Source organism: Salvelinus alpinus, chromosome 22 (genome assembly GCF_045679555.1).
Source record: "Salvelinus alpinus chromosome 22, SLU_Salpinus.1, whole genome shotgun sequence".
Lineage (NCBI taxonomy): Eukaryota > Metazoa > Chordata > Actinopteri > Salmoniformes > Salmonidae > Salvelinus > Salvelinus alpinus.
Window position 1 is genome coordinate 50,292,070 of NC_092107.1, and position 18,326 is coordinate 50,310,395.

The 18,326-nt window shown below is 46.0% G+C and overlaps 1 protein-coding gene across 5 annotated transcripts in view; it reads left to right on the top strand.

The window, feature by feature from the left end:
• The window catches only part of ppp1r13l (protein phosphatase 1, regulatory subunit 13 like), a 61,630-nt gene extending 43,896 nt beyond the window's left edge, over positions 1-17,734 (top strand). For 3 of the 5 annotated variants that reach the window (XM_071360246.1, XM_071360245.1, XM_071360247.1), the window contains exons 5-14: positions 1,464-1,559; positions 3,554-3,633; positions 4,356-4,755; positions 4,874-5,182; positions 5,982-6,214; positions 10,577-10,714; positions 12,146-12,279; positions 12,901-13,067; positions 13,478-13,671; positions 14,555-17,734. In XM_071360246.1, coding sequence (XP_071216347.1) covers positions 1,464-1,559; positions 3,554-3,633; positions 4,356-4,755; positions 4,874-5,182; positions 5,982-6,214; positions 10,577-10,714; positions 12,146-12,279; positions 12,901-13,067; positions 13,478-13,671; positions 14,555-14,590 — 1,787 coding nt within the window. In that variant the 3' untranslated portion in view covers positions 14,591-17,734. Of the gene's footprint in view, positions 1-1,463; positions 1,560-3,553; positions 3,634-4,355; positions 4,756-4,873; positions 5,183-5,981; positions 6,215-10,576; positions 10,715-11,557; positions 11,597-12,145; positions 12,280-12,900; positions 13,068-13,477; positions 13,672-14,554 lie in introns of all 5 variants that reach the window. The other 2 variants (XM_071360248.1, XM_071360250.1) reach the window with 2 other exon arrangements.
• Positions 17,735-18,326: the final 592 nt, after the last annotated feature.

The window sequence follows — 18,326 nt, forward strand, 5'->3', positions numbered from 1 at the left end:
TAATTTAGTCAACACAGGTTCTGGAAGTATAGTGAATGCTTCACAATTCTCTAGTACGTGTCACTACACTGACTCTTTAGTACGTGTCACTATATTGACTCTTTAGTACGTGTCACTATATTGACTCTTTAGTACGTGTCACTACATTGACTCTTTAGTACGTGTCACTACATTGACTCTTTAGTACGTGTCACTATATTGACTCTTTAGTACGTGTCACTATATTGACACTTTAGTACGTGTCACTACATTGACTCTTTAGTACGTGTCACTACATTGACTCTTTAGTACGTGTCACTACATTGACACTTTAGTACGTGTCACTACATTGACTCTTTAGTACGTGTCACTACATTGACTCTTTAGTACGTGTCACTATATTGACACTTTAGTACGTGTCACTACATTGACTCTTTAGTACGTGTCACTACATTGACTCTTTAGTACGTGTCACTATATTGACTCTTTAGTACGTGTCACTATATTGACACTTTAGTACGTGTCACTACATTGACTCTTTAGTACGTGTCACTATATTGACTCTTTAGTACGTGTCACTACATTGACTCTTTAGTACGTGTCACTATATTGACTCTTTAGTACGTGTCACTACATTGACTCTAGTACGTGTCACTACATTGACTCTTTAGTACGTGTCACTACATTGACTCTTTAGTACGTGTCACTACATTGACTCTAGTACGTGTCACTACATTGACTCTTTAGTACGTGTCACTATATTGACTCTTTAGTACGTGTCACTACATTGACTCTAGTACGTGTCACTACATTGACTCTTTAGTACGTGTCACTACATTGACTCTTTAGTACGTGTCACTACATTGACTCTTTAGTACGTGTCACTACATTGACTCTTTAGTACGTGTCACTATATTGACTCTTTAGTACGTGTCACTATATTGACTCTCTAGTACGTGTCACTACATTGACTCTTTAGTACGTGTCACTACATTGACTCTAGTACGTGTCACTACATTGACTCTTTAGTACGTGTCACTACATTGACTCTTTAGTACGTGTCACTACATTGACTCTAGTACGTGTCACTACATTGACTCTTTAGTACGTGTCACTACATTGACTCTTTAGTACGTGTCACTACATTGACTCTAGTACGTGTCACTACATTGACTCTTTAGTACGTGTCACTACATTGACTCTTTAGTACGTGTCACTACATTGACTCTTTAGTACGTGTCACTACATTGACTCTTTAGTACGTGTCACTATATTGACTCTCTAGTACGTGTCACTATATTGACTCTTTAGTACGTGTCACTATATTGACTCTCTAGTACGTGTCACTATATTGACTCTTTAGTGCGTGTCACTACACTGTTAATTAACTACAAAGTTAATAACTTTGACACATAGACAGGAGCCTACATTTCTCAGTAATCTGAATTAGTTAATATGACTGTTAGCTTTTATTCTCTCTCCAGATGAAGTCATGCAGAGACATAAGAGCCCAGGTAAATGGAATGAGACTGATCTGGACGTGGCGTCTCATAAGAAGAAACCCCACCACGCCTACGACAGTAAGGCCTCACACACACACACACACACACACACACACACCACACACCACACACCACACACCACACACACACACACACGACAGTTAGGCCTCACACACACACACACACACACACACACACAACAGTTAGGCCTCCACACACACACACACACACACACACACACACACGACAGTTAGGCCTCACACACACACACACACACACACACACACACACACGACAGTTAGGCCTCACACACACACACGACAGTTAGGCCTCACACACACACACGACAGTTAGGCCTCACACACACACACGACAGTTAGGCCTCACACACACACACAACAGTTAGGCCTCACACACACACACACACACGACAGTTAGGCCTCACACACACACACACACACACATACAAACACACACACACACACATACAAACACACACATACAAACACACACACGCGCACGCGCCTACGACAGTCAGGCCTCACACACACACACATACATACACACACACACACACGCCTACGACAGTTAGGCCTCACACACACACACACACACACACACGCCTACGACAGTTAGGCCTCACACACACACACACGCGCGCCTACGACAGTCAGGCCTCAACACACGCACGCCTACGACAGTCAGGCCTCAACACACACACACCTATGACAGTCAGGCCTCAACACACACACCTATGACAGTCAGGCCTCAACACACACACCTATGACAGTCAGGCCTCAACACACACACACCTACGACAGTCAGGCCTCAACACACACGCCTACGACAGTAAGGCCTCACACACACACACACACACACACACACACACACACACACACACACACACACACACACACACACACACACACACACACACACACACACACACGCCTACGACAGTTAGGCCTCACACACACACACACGCGCGCGCCTATGACAGTCAGGCCTCAACACACACCTATGACAGTCAGGCCTCAACACACAAACACCTATGACAGTCAGGCCTCAACACACACCTATGACAGTCAGGCCTCAACACACACACACCTATGACAGTCAGGCCTCAACACACACACACCTATGACAGTCAGGCCTCAACACACACACACCTATGACAGTCAGGCCTCAACACACACACACCTATGACAGTCAGGCCTCAACACACACACACACACCTATGACAGTAAGGCCTCAACACACACACACCTACCATCTACCTGTTGTTAACCTAGCACCTGTCTGTTGTTAACCTAGCATTTCCCGGTTGTTAACCTACCATCTCCCTGTTAAACTACCATCTCCTTGTTGTTAACCTAGCACCTGTCTGTTGTTAACCTAGCACCTGTCTGTTGTTAACCTAGCACCTGTCTGTTGTTAACCTACCATCTCCCTGTTAAACTACCATCTCCTTGTTGTTAACCTAGCACCTGTCTGTTGTTAACCTAGCACCTGTCTGTTGTTAACCTAGCACCTGTCTGTTGTTAACATAGCACCACCCTGTTGTTAACCTAGCATCTCCCTGTTGTTAACCTAGCATCTCCCTGTTGTTAACCTAGCACCTGTCTGTTGTTAACCTAGCACCTGTTTGTTGTTAACATAGCACCACCCTGTTGTTAACCTAGCATCTCCCTGTTGTTAACCTAGCATCTCCCTGTTGTTAACCTAGCATCTCCCTGTTGTTAACCTAGCATCTCCTTGTTGTTTACCTAGCATCTCCTTGTTGTTAACCTAGCATCTCCCTGTTGTTAACCTAGCATCTCCCTGTTGTTAACCTAGCACCACCCTGTTGTTAACCTAGCATCTCCCTGTTGTTAACCTAGCATCTCCCTGTTGTTAACCTAGCATCTCCCTGTTGTTAACCTAGCATCTCCCTGTTGTTAACCTAGCATCTCCCTGTTGTTAACCTAGCATCTCCCTGTTGTTAACCTAGCATCTCCTTGTTGTTAACCTAGCATCTCCCTGTTGTTAACCTAGCATCTCCCTGTTGTTAACCTAGCATCTCCTTGTTGCAGAGACTGAGTGGCTGAGACCGTTGGTGCCAAACACCAACTGGAGAGAATCTAACCTGGATGGCCCTTCCTCTTCCAAGAAGGTAGTGTGTGTGTGTGTGTGTGTGTGTGTGTGTGTGTGTGTGTGTGTGTGTGTGTGTGTGTGTGTGTGTGTGTGTGTGTGTGTGTGTGTGTGTGTGTGTGTGTGTGTGTGTGTGTGTGTGTGTGTGTGTGTGTGCGCGCTCAGGCGTTTTGTTTGTTAATAATCATCCCTCTCTATACTTTATTGACATGGAAAGTTAAATTGCTTAAATTGTCACGTATAGTAATGATGGTCGGATGAACAGAATCTGTCTCTCTGTGTCTCTCTCTCTCTCTCTGTCTCTCTCTCTGTCTCTCTCTCTGTCTGTCTCTCTCTCTCTGTCTGTCTGTCTCTCTCTCTCTGTGTCTCTCTCTCTGTGTCTCTCTCTCTGTCTCTCTGTGTCTCTCTCTGTGTGTCTCTCTCTGTCTCTCTCTCTGTCTCTGTCTCTCTCTCTGTCTGTCTCTCTCTGTCTGTCTCTGTCTCTCTCTCTCTCTGTCTGTCTGTCTCTCTCTCTCTGTGTCTCTCTCTCTGTGTCTCTCTCTGTGTGTCTCTCTCTCTGTCTCTCTGTGTCTCTCTCTGTGTCTCTCTCTCTGTCTCTCTCTCTGTCTCTGTCTCTCTCTCTGTCTCTCTCTCTGTCTCTCTCTCTTTGTCTGTCTCTCTCTCTGTCTGTCTCTCTCTCTCTGTCTCTGTCTCTGTCTCTCTCTCTCTCTCTTTGTCTCTCTGCCCCCTTTTCTTTCCCTCCAGGACACCCTCCCTCGTTCCCACCAGCCCACCCACGCATCTCTCCCCCGTAACACCCGTATTACTGTCCCTCCTGACTCGTCCTCCCTCTACCACGCCCCTCCCCAACCAATCATATCCCGTATCTCCATCCCCCCCTGCTCCTCCTCCTCCCAGCCCCCCCGTCAGCACAGACCCATCCCTCTCTCCGTCATCATGCGGCTCCAGAACCCCTACTGGGCCTCGTCTGCCCTCCACCCCCGGGCCCTGGGGCCCGAGAAGGACGTGGCTCTGTACCGCCAGGCTGTACCCAGGGAGTATAGGGATTACCTAGAGTACAGAGAGCCACAGACCCAGCCACAGACCCAGCCACAGACCCAGCCACAGACCCGTGAGCTCAGGCAGCCAGCCTACCACGGGGAAGGTATAGTATCTACACGAACATAGACTCTACTCTCACAATCTAACCGGTTATGCTTGGTCACCCGTCTGTGTGTAATTCTGTCCATCCGTCCATCTGTATGTTCTCTCTTCTCCCACAGTGCTGAAACCAGGTGATGTTGACATTGAGTTGGAGCGACTGGACCCGATTCATCAAAGTCCCACGGCCCCTGACCCAGCTCTCCCAGAGAGAGAGAGGGAGACAGAGATAGGAGGAGAATCCCAGGTGGTGGCCCCCAGGCCCCTCAGCCCGTCCAAGCTGCAGCCAGTGGTGGCTCCAGAGAGCCCAGATGTCCCTGACATGGAAGAACTGTTCCGTATCCGCTCTGAGATCCCCCGGGCCCTGAAGAGACGCGGCTCTGTGACCCCTATCTCCAAACTTGACCCAAACCCTGAACCAGGGTCACAAGGTTAGGAAATGACTTCTAATATACAATTACTTTGCATAAGAATTTGACACAAAAGGGGACCAGCGATGTGAGTGACAATGACGGAGTGAATGGTTCGCAACAAAGAAAGTTCACTATCAAACTGTTTTACAGTCATTCTGTTAATTAAAGTTGTATTTATTTAGTATGTATCTACAGCCTCCCCGACTGATCACGTTATCAATACTCACCCTGTAGAATCTTCTGCTGATCACGTTATCAATACTCACCCTGTAGAATCTTCTGCTGATCACGTTATCAATACTCACCCTGTAGATTCTTCTGCTGATCACGTTATCAATACTCACCCTGTAGATTCTTCTGCTGATCACGTTATCAATACTCACCCTGTAGAATCTTCTGCTGATCACGTTATCAATACTCACCCTGTAGAATCTTCTGCTGATCACGTTATCAATACTCACCCTGTAGAATCTCCTGCTGATCACGTTATCAATACTCACCCTGTAGAATCTCCTGCTGATCACGTTATCAATACTCACCCTGTAGAATCTCCTGCTGATCACGTTATCAATACTCACCCTGTAGAATCTTCTGCTGATCACGTTATCAATACTCACCCTGTAGAATCTCCTACTGATCACGTTATCAATACTCACCCTGTAGAATCTCCTGCTGATCACGTTATCAATACTCACCCTGTAGAATCTCCTGCTGATCACGTTATCAATGCGGCGCTGGTCTTATGAATGTTTCATTTTCGAAAGCGTCTACATGTGTGTGCACGATGTTGTGGTAACCTTGTGACCCTTGACCCTAGTCCCTGGCCAGCCCCAGAAGAAGCAAGCCAACCTGCAGCCGGATCACAATCGGAAACAGTACAAACAGATCATGAATAAACTTTTCCGGCGGAAGGGGTTGACGGGCCAGCAAGGGGGGGAGATGAGGAGTGACTACAGCTCATCCTCAGACGGAGAAGGGGACAGCTTTACATCCCTCTCCCCTGTCACTAACCCGGTCCCTAACCCTGAACCTGCCTCGCCAGAGTACAGGGTATGACAGGACACATTTCTTCTCTTTGCTTTCTGTTGTTGTGACTATGTTACAGTGACGTGTGTCAAGATGTTTTAAATGTACAGTACCAGTCAGAACTATTGGACACACCTACTCAATTCCAGGGTTTTATTTTCTTTATTTTTACTATTTTCTACATTGTAGAATAATAGTGAAGACATCAAAACTATGAAATAACACATATGGAATCATGTAGTAACCCGAAAAGTTTGAAACAAATCAAAATATACAGTGGGAAGAACAAGTATTTGATACACTGTCAATTTTGCAGGTTTTCCTACTTACAAAGCATGTAGAGGTCTGTACTTTTTACTTCACATTGTATGATTTTTAAGTAATTAATTTGCATTTTATTGCATGACATAAGTATTTGATCACCTACCAACCAGTAAGAATTCCGGCTCTCACAGACCTGTTAGTTTTTCTTTGAGAAGCCCTCCTGTTCTCCACTCATTACCTGTATTAACTCCACCTGTTTGAACTCGTTACCTGTATAAAAGACACCTGTCCACACACTCAATCAAACAGACTCCAACCTCTCCACAATGGCCAAGACCAGAGAGCTGTGTAAGGACATCAGGGATAAAATTGTAGACCTGCACAAGGCTGGGATGGGCTACAGGACAATAGAAAAACAGCTTGGTGAGAAGGCAACAACTGTTGGCGCAATTATTAGAAAATGGAAGACGTTCAAGATGACGGTCAATCACCCTCGGTCTGGGGCTTCATGCAAGATCTCACCTCGTGGGGCATCAATGATCATGAAGAAGGTGAGGGATCAGCCCAGAACTACACGGCAGGACCTGGTCAATGACCTGAAGAGAGCTGGGACCACAATCTCAAAGAAAACCATTAGTAACACACCACGCCGTCATGGATTAAAATCCTGCAGTGCACGCAAGGTCCCCCTGCTCAAGCCAGTGCATGTCCAGGCCCGTCTGAAGTTTGCCAATGACCATCTGGATGATCCAGAGGAGGAATGGGAGAAGGTCATGTGGTCTGATGAGACAAAAATAGAGCTTTTTGGTCTAAACTCCACTCGCCGTGTTTGGAGGAAGAAGAAGGATGAGTACAACCCCAAGAACACCATCCCAACCGTGAAGCATGGAGGTGGAAACATCATTCTTTGGGGATGCTTTTCTGCAAAGGGGACAGGACGACTGCACTGTATTGAGGGAAGGATGGATTTGGCCATGTATCGCGAGATCTTGGCCAACAACCTCCTTCCCTCAGTAAGAGCATTGAAGATGGGTCGTGGCTGGGTCTTCCAGCATGACAACGACCCGAAACACACAGCCAGGGCAACTAAGGAGTGGCTCCGTAAGAAGCATTTCAAGGTCCTTGAGTGGCCTAGACAGTCTCCAGACCTGAACCCAATAGAAAATCTTTGGAGGGAGCTGAAAGTCCGTATTGCCCAGCGACAGCCCCGAAACCTGAAGGATCTGGAGAAGGTCTGTATGGAGGAGTGGGCCAAAATCCCTGCTGCAGTGTGTGCAAACCTGGTCAAGAACTACAGGAAACGTATGAACTCTGTAATTGCAAACAAAGGTTTCTGTACCAAATATTAAGTTCTGCTTTTCTGATGTATCAAATACTTATGTCATGCAATAAAATGCAAATTAAATACTTAAAAATTATACAATGTGATTTTCTGGATTTTTGTTTTAGATTCTGTCTCTCACAGTTGAAGTGTACCTATGATAAAAATGACAGACCTCTACATGCTTTGTAAGTAGGAAAACCTGCAAAATCGGCGGTGTATCAAATACTTGTTCTCCCCACTGTATGTAATATTTTAGATTCTTCAAAGTAGCCACCCTTTTACCTTGATGACAGCTTTGCACACTCTTGGCATTCTCTCAACCAACTTTCCAACCGTCTTGAAGGAGTTCCCACATATGCTGAGCACGTGTTGGCTGCTTTTCCTTCACTCTGCGGTCCAACTTATCCCAAGCCATCTCAATTGTGTTGAGGTCATGACAGTGTCACCAGCAAAGCACCATCACACCTCCTCTTCCATGCGTCACGGTGGGAACCACACATGCAGAGATCATCCGTTCACCTACTCTTTAAAAAAAAATATATATAATATTTTTTAAATTTAACCTTTATTTAACCAGGTTGGCCAGTTGAGAACAAGTTCTAATTTACAACTGTGACCTGGCCAAGATAGAGCAAAGCAGTGCGACACAAACAACAACACAGAGTTACACATGGAATAAACAAACATACAGTCAATAATACAGTAGAACAAATCTATATACAGTGTGTGCAAATGAGGTAAGATAAGAGAGGTAAGGCAATAAATAGGCCATAGTGGTGAAGTAATTACAATATAGCAAATTAAACACTGGAATGGTAGGATGTGTAGAAGATGAATGTGCAAGTAGAGATACTGGGGTGCAAAGGAGCAAGATAAATAAATAAATACAGTATGGGGATGAGGTAGTTTGATGGGCTATTTACAGATGGGCTGTGTACAGGTGCAGTGATCTGTGAGCTGCTCTGACAGCTGATGCTTAAAGCTGAAGAGGGAGATATGAGTCTCCAGCTTCAGTGATTGTTGTAGTTCGTTCCAGTCATTGGCAGCAGAGAACTGGAAGGAAAGGCAGCCAAAGGAGGAATTGGCTTTGGGGCTGACCAGTGAAACATACCTGCTGGAGCGTGTGCTACAGGTGGGTGTTGCTATGGTGACCAGTGAAATATACCTGCTGGAGCGCGTGCTACAGGTGGGTGCTGCTATGGTGACCAGTGAGCTGAGATAAGGAGGGGCTTTACCTAGCAGAGACTTATAGATGACCTGGAGCCAGTGGGTTTGGCAACGAGTATGAAGCGAGGGCCAGCCAACGAGAGCATACAGGTCGCGGTGGTGGGTAGTATATGGGGCTTTGGTGACAAAACGGATGGCACTGTGATAGACTGCATCCAGTTTGTTGAGTAGAGTGTTGGAGGCTATTTTGTAAATGACATCGCCGAAATCGAGGATCGGTAGGATGGTCAGTTTTACGAGGGTATGTTTGGCAGCATGAGTGGAGGATGCTTTGTTGCGGAATAGGAAGCCAATTCTAGATTTAACTTTGGATTGGAGATGCTTAATGTGAGTCTGGAAGGAGAGTTTACAGTCTAACCAGATACCTAGGTATTTGTAGTTGTCCACATATTCTAAGTCAGAACCGTCCAGAGAACCACACATGCGGATATCATCCGTTCCCCTACTCTGCGTCTCACAAAGACACGGCGGTTGGAACCAAAAATCTCAGATTTGGACTCATCAGACCAAAGGACAGATTTCCACCGGTTTAATGTCCATTGCTCGTGTTTCTTGGCCCAAGCAAGTCTCTTCTTATTATTGGTGTCCTTTTAATAGTTGTTTCTTTGCAGCAATTCGACCATGAAGGCCTGATTCACACAGTCTCCTCTGAACAGTTGATGTCTTTTGCTTGAACTCTGTGAAGCATTTATTTGGGCTGGAATTTCTGAGGCTTGTAACTCTAATGAACTTATCCTCTGCAGCAGAGGTAACTCTGGGTCATCCTTTCCTGTGGCGGTCCTCATGAGAGCCAGTTTCATCATAGCGCTTGATGGTTTTTGCGACTGCACTTGAAGAAACGGTCAAAGTTCTTGAAATGTTCCACATTGACTGACCTTCATGTGTTAAATTAATGATGGACTGTCGTTTCTCTTTGCTTAATTGAGATGTTCTTGCCATAATATGTACTTGGTGTTTTACCAAGTAGGGCTATCTTCGGTATACCACCCATCCCTTGTCACAACAGAACTCATTGGCTCAAACACATTAAGAAGGAAAGAAATTCCACAAATTAACTTTTAACAAGGAAAACCTGTTAATTGAAATGCATTCCAGATGACTACCTCATGAAGCTGGTTGAGAGAATGCCAAGAGTGTGCAAAGCTGTCATCAATGCAAAGGATGGCAACTTTGAAGAATCTCAAATATAAATATAAAATATATTTTGATTTGTTTAACACTTCTTTTTTGGTTACTACATGATTCCATGTGTGTTATTTCATAGTTTTGATGTCTTCACTATTATACTACAATGTAGAAAATAGTACAATTTATTTAATTTTTTTTACTTGAATGAGTAGATGTGTCCAAACTTTTGGCTGGTACTCTAAGATGCAGCTTGATTCCATGTATGAAACAGTCCCATTGTCAGTGAACTGATCCAGTTAGTGAAAGGTCTTCACTAATAATAGTCACATGCATTTTAAACAAAGACTTCTTGGTCATGTCTCTCCATCTCGATGTTACTACGTCTTGTATCTAATAAGGGAAAAGTTAAGGTATTAAGTTGTGGTACTCTTCCATCTTCCCAGGGGTACAATTCCATCCTGCGTCGGGCCAGTCGGGAACGAGGGGATTCTGGTCAGAGGGCTCGGCTCAGCCCTCTGGTTCTACTGCTGGACGGGTCACTGGTGGGGGAACTGGACACTGTTCAGAGGGCCATGCAGGAGGTAGGGGGCAACTGGACACTGTTCAGAGGGCCGTGCAGGAGGTGGGGGGGAACTGGACACTGTTCAGAGGGCCGTGCAGGAGGTAGGGGGAACTGGACACTGTTCAGAGGGCCGTGCAGGAGGTAGGGGGAACTGGACACTGTTCAGAGGGCCGTGCAGGAGGTGGGGGAGAACTGGACACTGTTCAGAGGGCCGTGCAGGAGGTAGGGGGAACTGGACACTGTTCAGAGGGCCGTGCAGGAGGTGGGGGGAACTGGACACTGTTCAGAGGGCCGTGCAGGAGGTAGGGGGAACTGGACACTGTTCAGAGGGCCGTGCAGGAGGTAGGGGGAACTGGACACTGTTCAGAGGGCCGTGCAGGAGGTAGGGGGAACTGGACACTGTTCAGAGGGCCGTGCAGGAGGTAGGGGGAACTGGACACTGTTCAGAGGGCCGTGCAGGAGGTAGGGGGAACTGGACACTGTTCAGAGGGCCGTGCAGGAGGTGGGGGGAACTGGACACTGTTCAGGGGGCTGTGCAGGAGGTAGGGGGAACTGGACACTGTTCAGAGGGCCGTGCAGGAGGTAGGGGGAACTGGACACTGTTCAGAGGGCCGTGCAGGAGGTAGGGGGAACTGGACACTGTTCAGAGGGCCGTGCAGGAGCTAGGGGGAACTGGACACTGTTCAGAGGGCCGTGCAGGAGGTAGGGGGAACTGGACACTGTTCAGAGGGCCGTGCAGGAGCTAGGGGGAACTGGACACTGTTCAGAGGGCCGTGCAGGAGGTAGGGGGAACTGGACACTGCTCAGAGGGCCGTGCAGGAGGTGGGGGGAACTGGACACTGTTCAGAGGGCCGTGCAGGAGGTGGGGGAACTGGACACTGTTCAGAGGGCCGTGCAGGAGGTGAGGGGGATGGGTGCAGGAGGTGAGGGGGATGGGTGCAGGAGGTGAGGGGGATGGGTGCAGGAGGTGAGGAGGATGGGTGCAGGAGGTAGAGGAGGATGAGTGCAGGAGGTGAGGAGGATGGGTGCAGGAGGTAGAGGAGGATGGGTGCAGGAGGTGAGGAGGATGGGTGCAGGAGGCGAGGAGGATGGGTGCAGGAGGTGAGGAGGATGGGTGCAGGAGGTAGAGGAGGATGGGGTGCAGGAGGTATGGGGTTGGGTGCAGGAGGTGAGGGGGATGGGTGCAGGAGGTGAGGGGGATGGGTGCAGGAGGTAGAGGAGGATGGGTGCAGGAGGTAGAGGAGGATGGGTGCAGGAGGTAGAGGAGGATGGGTGCAGGAGGTAGAGGAGGATGGGTGCAGGAGGTAGAGGAGGATGGTTGCAGGAGGTGAGAAGGATGGGTGTAGGGGTTGGGTGCAGGAGGTAGGGTCTGTTGTTGACCCAAATAAAGCATTCAGTGTGTGTTGACAGCAAGCATGAGGTTCACCCCTGCGTGGTCTGTGACCTGTAGATGAGTGACCCGAGCCAGCCGAATGACGAGGGCATCACAGCCCTCCATAACGCCATCTGTGGAGGTCACTACAGCGTGGTGGACTTCCTGGTTCGTATAGGAGCCAACGTCTCCGCCCCAGACAGCCACGGATGGTAACTTCATTATCGTCTGCCCTTTTAACTGGCTTATGTCCCTGTTAGCTTCCTTCTTCTACATAATAATGGCACGCTGCTGGCCATTATTCCTTATGGCCAGCAGCGTGCCATCCTGCATCCCACTTTCTGACATTGCCCTGTGTAGGGTGCCGTCTTTCGGATGGGACGTTAAACGGGTGTCCTGACTCTCTGTTGTCACTAAAGATCACATGGCACTTATCGTAAGAGTAGAGGTGTTAACCCCGGTGTCCTGGATAAATACCCGATCTGGCCATCATACCATCATGGTCACATAATCATCCCCAGCTTACAATTGGCTCATTTGTTCCCCATCTCCTCTCCCCTGTAACTATTCCACAGGTCGTTGCTGTAAATGTCAACGTACCTGGTAAAATAAGGGTTACATTTATTTTTTTTAAAGAAAAAATAGTACATTCTAGTCCCGAATACTTCCCCTCCCTTATAACGGGCTCTTTCATTGACCAGTCCAATTTTCCTTTACTGTCCCCTCCCTCTGTTGCTGTCCCTGTTTTGGGTCATATTGTGTCATTATGCGTTGTGTTTAGTCAGATCGGGTTGTTTTGTTCACATAGTGTTGTTGTTGTTGCTCTGTACCAGGACCCCCCTCCACTGTGCAGCATCCTGTAACGACCTTCCTCTCTGTCAGTTCCTGGTGAGGAACGGAGCAGCTGTCATGGCGGTGACGGAGAGTGATGAGGCCACAGCCTCTCAGAAGTGTGACCCGTACGCTATGGGCTTCGAGGAGTGTGAGAGCTTCCTCAGGGGTAGGAGGAACTAGACAGGGGTGCCCTCTTTCTCCATAACTATTTTTAGGAGTGGGGCAGTCCCACATCTGTTATTGAACAGAAACAGTCGAAGACATCGAGTCAACGAGCAGTGGTCTGGATTCTAACCCATGCTGCCTCTGGCTTACATGACTGCCGGGGTCATCCACTCTAACCACTAAACCACATAGACCACTTTATCCTGAACTATTTGCACTCTGTGTCGAAACCTTTTCTGAAAGTGTTAGAAAAATCGTTGTGTGTGTGTGTGTGTGTGTGTGTGTGTGTGTGTGTGTGTGTGTGTGTGTGTGTGTGTGTGTGTGTGTGTGTGTGTGTGTGTGTGTGTGTGTGTGTGTGTGTGTGTGTGTGTGTGTGTGTGTGTGTGTGTGTGTGTGTGTGTGTGTTGTCAGGTGTGGAGGAGGCGATGGGTGTGGAGAACAGCGGGGTGCTGTATGCCCTGTGGGAGTACCCTTCCCAGGAGGCAGACGAGCTGGGCTTCAGAGAGGGGGACATGGTGACTATCCTCCAGAAGCCGGATGGGGTAGATTGGTGGTGGGCATCACTTTGTGGCCGAGAGGGATTCATACCTAACAACTACTTTGGGGTAAGAGACAATAAGTTTAGATTCATTTGATTAGTTGTCTCCTCCCTTATCAATCAGTAAAGGTCTGACTGTTCCCCTTCAGGGACAAATTCCAGGATAACTTTCACATATCCTGAATTTAAAAAATCTATTTACTTGGTGGCAAGGCAGTTTCCTGGTCCTGAGATCCCACAGGGTAGCACATATTTGTTCTAGCCCAGTACTAAAACAGTTTCTGGTTAGTTTCTGTTCCGAACTCAATTTTCATTAGTCCAGCGCCAACAAATAATTGTTAGTTTCTGTTCTGAACTCAATGTTGACTTTCCTTTCTTTGGACTTTCCTTCTCTCTCTCTCTCTCTCTCTGTCTCTCTGTCTCTCTGTCTCTCTGTCTCTCTCTCTCTCTCTCTCTCTCTCTCTCTCTCTCTCTCTCTCTCTCTCTCTCCCTCTCTCTCTCTCTCGCTGTCTCTGTCTCTCTCTCCCTCTCTCCCTCTCTCTCTTTCCTTCTCTCTCTCTGTCTCTCTCTCCCTCTCTCCCTCTCTCTCTTTCCTTCTCTCTCTCTCCCTCTCTCTCTCTCTCCCTCTCTCTCTTTCCTTCTCTCTCTCTGTCTCTCTCTCCCTCTCTCCCTCTCTCCCTCTCTCTCTTTCCTTGTCTCTCTCTTTCTTTCTTTCTCTCTCTCTTTCCTTCTCTCTCTCTCTGTCTCTCTCTCTCTCTGTCTCTCTCTCTCTCTCTCTCTCTCTCTCTCTCTCTCTCTCTCTCCCCCTCTCTCCCTGTCTCCCTCTGTCTGTCTGTCTCCCCCTCTCTCCCTGTCTCCCTCTGTCTGTCTGTCTCTGTCTCCCTGTCTCCCTCTCTCTCTTTCTTTCTCTCTCTCTTTCTTTCTCTTCAAATTTCCTTTTCTTCGGTCAGCTGTTCCCTAAAGTTCGTCCTAAGTCCCTCTGCTAGACTCCTCGACCCAATCAGCCCTCGCCCCACCGAATGGCTGGAACAGGAACTGGAGCAGAAAACTGTTGTTGAAGACCTGGGAGGAGAAACCACATTACGCAGTATAACCTTTGTTCCTTTGTCCTGCCTGATTTCACTAAGAAGTGAAGTAGAATAACAGGACATGAGTCACTATAGTGAGATATAGGGCAGGTACTAGACGGGAGTGTCAGTGATGTTATTACTGGATTATACTTCGTCAATGGTCTCAATGTGTCACTGTCATTTATGAGTCTGATTTTATTGGTATATAAAACCTCTCTGTCTCTCTCTATCTCTGTCTCTCTCTCTCTCTCTCTCTCTCTGTCGCTGTCTCTCTGTCTCTCTCTCTGTCTCTCTCTCTCTCTGTCTCTCTCTGTCTCTCTCTCTGTCTCTCTCTCTGTCTCTCTCTGTCTCTCTCTCTGTCTCTCTCTGTCTCTTTCTTCAAATGCTTCTTTAAGTAAATGTCATTGCTAGGCTACTAATGTTGTTATTGTTCTATGTAACGTTGATATATATTGCAGTTTTTAATTTCGTCAACAATATCTATGACGAAAAGTACTCAAGGATCTCTTTTTTTTTCTTTCTTTTTTTTCCCTGACTAAAACTATGGCGATAACGAGATGAGACGCCCTGGGGGGGGGGGGGGGGAATCAAAACACAAGTATTACAAATGACTTCTCATTTTAGTTGACGAAAATGTAACTAGACTTCCAAGTAAGACTAACGGACATTTGAACATAAAGCTCCGTTTCATCTGTTTTGTCCAATCCTAAGCATTGCATGCAGAATATTTCATGCAATCCTCTCATTGGAAGAAGGAACATCTTTCAGTTACGCGATCTGATTGAGCTGATCTGCGCGGCCTCTCAGGCAGTCTCTTCAGTCACGCTTCAATCTTTTGAAGTGATGTGAAGCAGGGACGCTTCACTTGTAACTAACCTCAACTAGAAACAATCATGTTTACTCTCTCTCTTACGTTCGTGTAGGCATAGCCGCGAGAACTTCACAACCCTAGCGTTGCAAGCCCCATGAGCCACACCGTCACAAACCACTTGCTGTCTCAATGTACTCAATTACTATATTGTACATTGTTTTGTTTTTTCACTTCACGGTGATGGTAAGTCTAACAGGTACAAACCGGTTCTGATTTTTGCAACAACAACAAAAAAAGGTACTTGAATAATTAACAACAGTATCTTGCAGGATTCAAATGTTGGAAGGATAAGAGTTGTTGCCCTGCCCCCTTTCTCTGTGATGTCATCTCTAATGGATTCCAGAAAGAACTCAACCCTGTCCCCTTTCTCTGTGATGTCATCTCTAATGGAATCCAGAAAGAACTCAACCCTGTCCCCTTTCTCTGTGATGTCATCTCTAATGGAATCCAGAAAGAACTAAACCCTGTCCCCTTTCTCTGTGATGTCATCTCTAATGGAATCCAGAAAGAACTCAACTCTGTCCTCTTTCTCTGTGATGTCATCTCTAATGGAATCCAGAAAGAACTCAACCCTGTCCTCTTTCTCTGTGATGTCATCTCTAATGGAATCCAGAAAGAACTCAACCCTGTCCTCTTTCTCTGTGATGTCATCTCTAATGGAATCCAGAAAGAACTCAACCCTGTCCTCTTTCTCTGTGATGTCATCTCTAATGGAATCCAGAAAGAACTCAACCCTGTCCTCTTTCTCTGTGATGTCATCTCTAATGGAATCCAGAAAGAACTAAACCCTGTCCCCTTTCTCTGTGATGTCATCTCTAATGGAATCCAGAAAGAACTCAACCCTGTCCTCTTTCTCTGTGATGTCATCTCTAATGGAATCCAGAAAGAACTAAACCCTGTCCTCTTTCTCTGTGATGTCATCTCTAATGGAATCCAGAAAGAACTAAACCCTGTCCCCTTTCTCTGTGATGTCATCTCTAATGGAATCCAGAAAGAACTCAACCCTGTCCCCTTTCTCTGTGATGTCATCTCTAATGGAATCCAGAAAGAACTAAACCCTGTCCTCTTTCTCTGTGATGTCATCTCTAATGGAATCCAGAAAGAACTCAACCCTGTCCCCTTTCTCTGTGATGTCATCTCTAATGGAATCCAGAAAGAACTCAACCCTGTCCCCTTTCTCTGTGATGTCATCTCTAATGGAATCCAGAAAGAACTAAACCCTGTTCTCAAATATTACATCAAAACGTATGGGCAAAGGCACAAAACATCCAAATTAACATCAAATTAAATATTTTGTTCCTGATCAAATAATATTGGAAAACAACCACTTTTTTGTGCAGTATATTAAATGTACCATTCTTACAAACCATTAAATCAAAATATACATTAGTGTATTGTACATAGGCTGGTCATCTAGGGTTTTGTACCTGTAGACTTTTCATCACCATGGTCCAGTATGAAAATGTATGCACTCACTACTGTAAGTTGCTCTGGATAAGAGCATCTACTAAAATGGAAAAATAATTAATAGACCATTTCAGTTTTCACGTAGAAATAAGTTGCAACCTGGGCCTTTTACTGGTCCTGTAATAGAGAATCTAGATTACTTTTCAGCATCCCTCCTAGAAGGACAAGGCTTTCTGAATGTGCACATGATGGAAGTTAAAAGGTAGCCTTTATTATAGTCATTATATAATAGTCACTATTATGTGACTAAGATGGCTGAGACTAAGAGAGGGGAAGCTATTATGTGACTAAGATGGAGGTTTGTATGAACTGTTTAATAAAACAAAAGAAAATGACTAAAATAGAACTAAAATGACCGTGACTGAAACTAAGACGAATACAATTACTAAAATGGGACTAAGATTAAAATATATTTTAATCATAAAGACTTAATCTACAAATAGGTGACAAAATGAACACTGAAATGATTGTATTGTTCTGTGTCAGAGGAAAAGGCTTGTTCGGGAGATGGACCAGGATCTGTTGTGGGTTTCATGTGTGTCGGTGTCTGTGTGTGATGATTGTGGCTGTGCATATGCACTTGTGTGTGTCTGTACACATTAGTAGGTCGGTTGTTGTTTGAATGGGACTATGCTTTGAGCACAAGACCTCTCGTAGTGTTTTGATGAACAAATGTTTAACACTGAAAATAACAGTATGAAATAAAGCAAATGAACAATGTCTGTCCGGTATTTTCCTGTTCAATATATGGCTGTTTTCTGTATATACACTGAACAAAAAATATAAAACGCAATATGTAAAGTGTTGGTCCCATGTTTCATGAGCTGAAATAAAATATCCCAGAAATGTTCCATACGAACATAAAGCTTATTTCACTCAAATGTTGTGCACTAATTTGTTTAAACCCCTGTCAGTGAACATTTCTCCTTTGCCAAGATAATTCATCCTCCTGACAGGTGTGGCATATTAAGAAGCTGATTAAACAGCATGGTCATTACACAGGTGCACCTTGTGCTGGGAACAGTAAAAGGCCACTCTAAAATGTGCGGTTTTGTCACACAACACAACGCCACAGATGTCTCAAGTTTTGAGGGATGGTGCAATTGGCAGAAATGTCCACCAGAGCTGTTGCCTGATTATTTAATGTAAATCTTTGTCTCCGACGTCGTTTTAGAGAAGTTGGCAGTACGTCCAACCAGCCTTACAACCGCAGACCAGGTGTAACCACGCCAGCCCAGGACCTCAACATCCGGCTTCTTCACCGGCGGCATAGTCTGAGACCAGCTACCCGGACAGTTGATGAAACTGTGGGTT